Genomic DNA, 5,900 nt, shown 5'->3' on the forward strand with positions numbered 1-5,900 from the left:
CGAAGCATGTCATTTACTGTAGAGGTGAAGAGTTTAAATTTACCTCAGTTTCTTTTATTTCACACAACCGCAATCTAATTTTCAATTTTTGTGGAGTTACATGTAGTTGCGAAAGGTCACAACAACAAACCATTAACAGCAACAACAACAACAAAATTAGACCAACTGAATATGAAAATTATGACTTTTTATGTCTTAAAGTGTTGATAGAATTAGATTTGGGTGGATTAAATGCCAGTTTTTGAGAGCTGTTAACACGTAGCGAGAATCACATGTCACCACCCTTCAACTGCCTGCACAGATCATCCTCGCCATCTCCTTCCTCCTCCTCCTCCGCCCTATAAGAAGGCCATGAACGAAGTCTCATCCTTCATCCACTTCCTCCTCATCCTTCTCCCCGTAAGAAGACCAATCCTTGGTGAAGGAGGTGATCTCACCTTTCGCTTACCTCCAACATGGGATTCCGTTGCTTTAATTGGCGTCTCGTCATCGCCTTCGTCCTCTCCATGGGCTTCCAGGGCGAGCTGGCTGGAGCTCACGGACGACGGCAGCTGGTGCAAAGCCTCGAGGCGGCGGATGATGGGGTGTGCACCGCCGTGGTGAGCCCTCAGGGTTACGAGTGCCGAGAATATGAGGTAGCGGAGTGCAGATAAACGTGGATGGATTGATGATTTGATGCGGGCATGGCATGAGTGGTTGAAGCATTTTGCGTCCCTTGCAGGTGAAGACGCAAGACGGGTACATATTGACCATGCACAGGATCCCGCAAGGAAGAGGAGGCGGCAGCGCGGGCAAGAGGCAGCCTGTGCTGCTCCAACATGGAGTCCTCGCGGTACGTTTCCTTAAGCAATCTGCATGTGTAGCCTTGCATGCATGCATGCACGGTACGTTGTCTTCTTCGTCATTCTTCTTCTGATGATGATGATTGACGATTGATGAATGATGGCAGGACGGGATGACATGGCTACTGAATCCACCTCAACAATCACTGGCTTTCGTACTTGCAGACAAGGGATTCGATGTATGGATTACACACGGCAGGGGCACCAGGTGGAGCCGTCGCCATGAGTCTCTCAATACATCAGACACGGTTGGTCATCTTCTCTACGTTGCTGATTATGAAGTATTGAGCAGGTTGTTGGTATAATTAGCATCATCCTTTTGTTGTCTGGTAGGCTTATTGGGCGTGGTCATGGGATGAGTTGGCCAGCTATGATTTGCCTGATACTGTGGGTTTCGTATTCCAGCAAACTGGGCAGAAGCTGCACTATGTCGGTCACTCCATGGTAGGAGACTTTTCTTTTAATTACTTTAATGCCAATACATATGATTCTTCCTTCCACATTGAATTACTTTGTATGTATGTATGTATGTTCTACTACTACCACCACTACTACTGCTACAACTGAGTGACGTTGGATGCTACAGGGAACTCTGACAGCTCTATCAGCATTCTCTGAAGGGAAGCTGGTGGATAAGATCAAGTCAGCTGCCCTTTTGACTCCGGTGGCCTATCTGACTTTCATGACAACTACGATCGGAAGAGCTGCAGCCAGCGCATTCGCAGGAGAAGTAAGAACGAGTCCACAACACTCAATTGATTTTTCTCATCACGGGAGCTACATCATTCATTATCTTCGTCTTTAATTTTCCGACGTCCAGAGCTGTCATAGCTTTCTTGCCTTTTTTCTTGCAGATGTTGGGAGCGCTTGGAGTGGCAGAATTTGATCCTAAAGGGTACATAAACTAACATATCCCTCTTGTTGTTGTCAAAAGAAAATGTGCTGACAAAATCGTCAGAGGCCTTATCAACATGACCGACCATACATTGACATAAAAGAAAGCTTTTCTAATTCAAGTGTGTTCCTAATGGATAAGCAGGGCAGTCGGAACCATGTTTTTGGAGTTCGTCTGCGCTATGCCGGGGGTGAAGTGCTACGACCTTATGGCATCATTAACAGGTACTTACAAATTATTCCGCTGATAATATTCCGCCCGCAACATAAGTTTGATTTGACTTTAATCATATATGTATTTATTATTGTGGCTTCAATTAATTTACATATGTAATTGCTTTTCCTTCCTTCTTCTGCACACACACCCACACACTCACTTTGCTTGTAGGGCCAAACTGCTGCCTCAATGACTCCACTGTTGACATGTACTTGAAGTATGAACTCCAGCCTACATCCGTGAGGACACTCGACCACTTTTCACAGAGTCAGTCTGTCTGATACAAATCTAAAATATCATATACTTGAGCTACTTAGATTTCTTCCTCACAAGAGAGTATGTATACCTGTCTTTGAGCACTCACAGCATTCAGACGTGGAGTGATAACAAAATACGACCACGGGAGCAGTACGGCCAACATGGCTGCGTATGGGCAGAGCAGCCCACCCGAGTACCATATGTCCAACATTCCACACCACCTGCCGCTGCTGCTCTGCTACGGCGGCGGGGACATGCTGTCGGATGTGAAGGACGTGCAGCTTCTGTTGAATGATCTCAGTAACCATGACGTCGACAAGCTCGTGGCTCAGCTGGTGAAGGAGTACGCACATCTGGACTTCGTGATGGGGGTGAATGCCAAGCAGGTCGTCTACGACGGCCTCATCGCATTCTTCGACAAACACAGTTGATGGGCTTCTTCCCGGTGCAGTGCTTAATATTATAACTATACGCGATTGCTGCTGACTTGACATTCTTTGTGTGCGGAGATTCATGTACAAAGCGAGGTGAAAGAGAAATAAATCATATATCTAATATAATAAATCATATGTCTAGCCAGTCGGATCGACATCCATGCTACATCCGATGAGTCGTCGTCATTCGAAAGAATATCTATCATAACACAAGTAGATCGGTGATAAATCTGGATTGATCTTTAGTGTTGTTGTTGCTATATGTCTTCTTTAGTTCGTGTGGAGGTTGAGGAATGAGTTAGTTTTCCAATAAAAATGCATGTTGATGTATAGTATATATATATATATATATATATATATATATATATATATATATATATATATATATATATATATATATATATATATATATATATATATATATATATATATATATATATAAAGATCGGCTTCGACCCTAGCTAATGACATGGCCAAATTGCTTGATTGTTGTAGGTAAATTTTCAAAACAAAATTGTTCGCAGATAAAAAAATCATTTTTTTTCAGTTTATGATTTAAATTTAGTGTATAATTTTCCTCTCATTAGCATAACGACAGTAAAACTTTAAATAATGATAATACCCTTCAAAAATATTACATATATTACTGCAGATTAATTTTTTAAATCTAAGTTTTCTGCATTAAAGGTTATAACTTTAAAAAATAAAACTCAATAATAATCATAATAAACGGTGAATAACTAAGGAATTGAATAATATTAAATCTTGAAGGGGAATTATTGTTCTTTTCTAAACTTACAAATCATATAAATGAAAAAAGCTGTTCTTCTTTTAACACTGCTATGAATGAAAAGAGCTATTATTATCTGCCCATTTAATTTGTCAATTAATGTGAACTGTTCATAATTTATTAGTCTGTACGGAGTCTCTTCAATACTGAGAGGAAAATTATACACTAAATTTAAATCATATATGTCGATTTACTAAAAAAAAATTGATTTTTTGGGGTTTTTTTTATCTGCAAGCAATTTTTTTTTTTGAAAATTTACCTGGAAGCACTTATTAAATGTGATGGTGATTGATCTTTTGCTCATTAAAGGTCTTGCTGCTGATGGCTGCAACAATAAGGAATAGAGACAACAATGAAAGTCGCAAGACACCAAGAAGGGAGCCATGACCTAATGTGTCTTTCCCACCTTATGACCATGAATGCAGGCTGCAATATCACCATTCGTACTAATGATGTTAAGTAAGATTTTATTTTATGTTCTAATCACATGAATAATATATCGAAATTCTATTGTTTCAATACGATGAGATATAAAGAGAAACAAAATTTTATATATGAACAAATACGTCACACGTAGCGAAATTAAATGAAATCACAATCAAATAGAACAATAAAATTTACGTGGAAAACCTCTCCAACGTGAATACGAAAAACCACGGAGCAAACTAGAAATAATCCACTATAAAAATAATGAATATACAAATCTCACTCTTTTACCTAAAATCCTAACAACAATCTCATGAGAATAACTAGATACAAGATTATGTCACTATACACAATATCCTAATTCTCCTCAAATAATCACAACAATAATCTATTGAAGATACGATCTAATTTGAGATGAGAATACTGCCTGGATGATTGAGAACAGTTTCTTTGCGTTGTCCTTGTTTTCTTCCCTTTCTTTCCCTTGTTTTTATGTCTTTTTCTTCTCCTTTTTGAATCAAGTTGCTGGAGCAATTTTCGCCTCTACTACTGTAGTTTTTTTGTCTCTTTTTGCAGCTACCATACCCTTCTAATTTAGATCTAAGGTTTGGAGAAAGGGGGGTGGGTTGTGGGCTATTAAAGTCCATCATGGGCTGAACCTATGGGTTGTCAGCCCAACAACCTCCCCCTTTAGCCCATAAGGGAGGTTGTCCCAAGACTCCTCAACGTGAAGCCATACCGATCAACTGTCAGCATATCTCTTGTCTTTTTTTTTGTAAGGTCTTTGTCAATATGTCTGCTTCATTGTCATTTGTGTAAATTTTTTGAAGCTACAACTGATTCTTTTCAAGTACATTTCGAATCTAGTGATATCTGACATATATATGCTTTGACTTGGAATGAAAAGTTAGGGTCTTACATAAATGAATGACACTTTGGCTATCATAATGCACCATATAATTTTTTTGTTTCAGCCCTAATTCTTGTAAGAATTCTTTCATCCATAACATTTCTTTATAAACTTCTTTAACAGTAATATATTCTATGTCACGAACAAAATTCTAAAGAAGATGTTTGATGTAATACTTATATATGTCTTTGTCTTTTGGTTTGTTCATGCCTTGCACAACATGTAGAGGGATGATCGAAGGCTTAACAACCCCATTTTAGTTGGGTTTAGTGGCTGTTTTAGGTATGTAAATAAAGTTTGTGTCATATGGACACTTGTGAGAGATATTCAGTTTGTAGTGGACCATTTTGACCATTTGTTGTGCAACCATTTAGAACTTATAAAGTCTGTTTGTAATTTTCATTGGCTATGAAGTGTTTACGGAGATGTTTGTGTTAGGATCGAGAGCACTAAGAGGGGGGGGGTGAATTAGTGCAGCGGAAATCTTACAGCGATTAAAAACCAAAAGCTGCGTTCGTTCAATAAAAGCTATTATGATGCAAAAGCTAATTCTCAGTTTGTATCTAAGTGCAGTTTGCGTCTAAGCGCAGATTGCGTCTAAGCGCAATTTGCGTCTAAACACAGTTTGCGTCTAAGCGCAGTTTGCGTCTAAGCGCAGTTTGCGTCTAAACACAGTTTGCGTCTAAGCGCAGTTTTGCGTCTAAGCGCAGTTTACGTCTAAACTCAGATTTACGTCTAAACGCAGTTTTACGTCTAAACGCAGATTTACGTCTAAACGCAGATTTACGTCTAAACTTTAAAACTCGTTTGTATACTCGCAGAAGGCAGTATGCAGTTGAAATCAAGACGTAAACGTGAACTGAGAACTGATGATTGTGAGAGGAAAGCCGATTTACGTCTAAATGCAGTTTTACATCTAAATGTTGAAACTCGTTCGTAAAATTGTAGAGGACAGTTTGTAGTTATCAATAGGATCAAAATGTAAGTGTAAACTGCAAAGAAACTTTTTCGTAAAAGCACGGAAGACAGTTCTGCAGAATCAAACGTAAACGTAAACTGTAATGTACGAAAATACGAATTTACGTCTGAATGCAGATTCGGAAGAACAGCACTTAGAACTTGTTCGTGA

The 5,900-nt window shown here is 39.0% G+C and overlaps 1 protein-coding gene across 1 annotated transcript; it reads left to right on the top strand.

Annotated features, from left to right (window-relative positions):
- The first annotated feature begins 455 nt into the window (after positions 1–455).
- On the top strand, positions 456–2,642 carry LOC103988598 (triacylglycerol lipase 2-like). Its single transcript, XM_065110901.1, has 9 exons — positions 456–635; positions 722–832; positions 950–1,123; positions 1,176–1,286; positions 1,429–1,572; positions 1,697–1,737; positions 1,882–1,961; positions 2,125–2,220; positions 2,320–2,642. The coding sequence occupies exons 1-9, from the start codon at positions 456–458 to the stop codon at positions 2,640–2,642; spliced, it is 1,260 nt and encodes a 419-aa protein (XP_064966973.1).
- The last annotated feature ends 3,258 nt before the right edge of the window (positions 2,643–5,900 follow it).

The sequence above is a fragment of the Musa acuminata genome, chromosome BXJ2-6 (assembly GCF_036884655.1).
Source record: "Musa acuminata AAA Group cultivar baxijiao chromosome BXJ2-6, Cavendish_Baxijiao_AAA, whole genome shotgun sequence".
Lineage (NCBI taxonomy): Eukaryota > Viridiplantae > Streptophyta > Magnoliopsida > Zingiberales > Musaceae > Musa > Musa acuminata.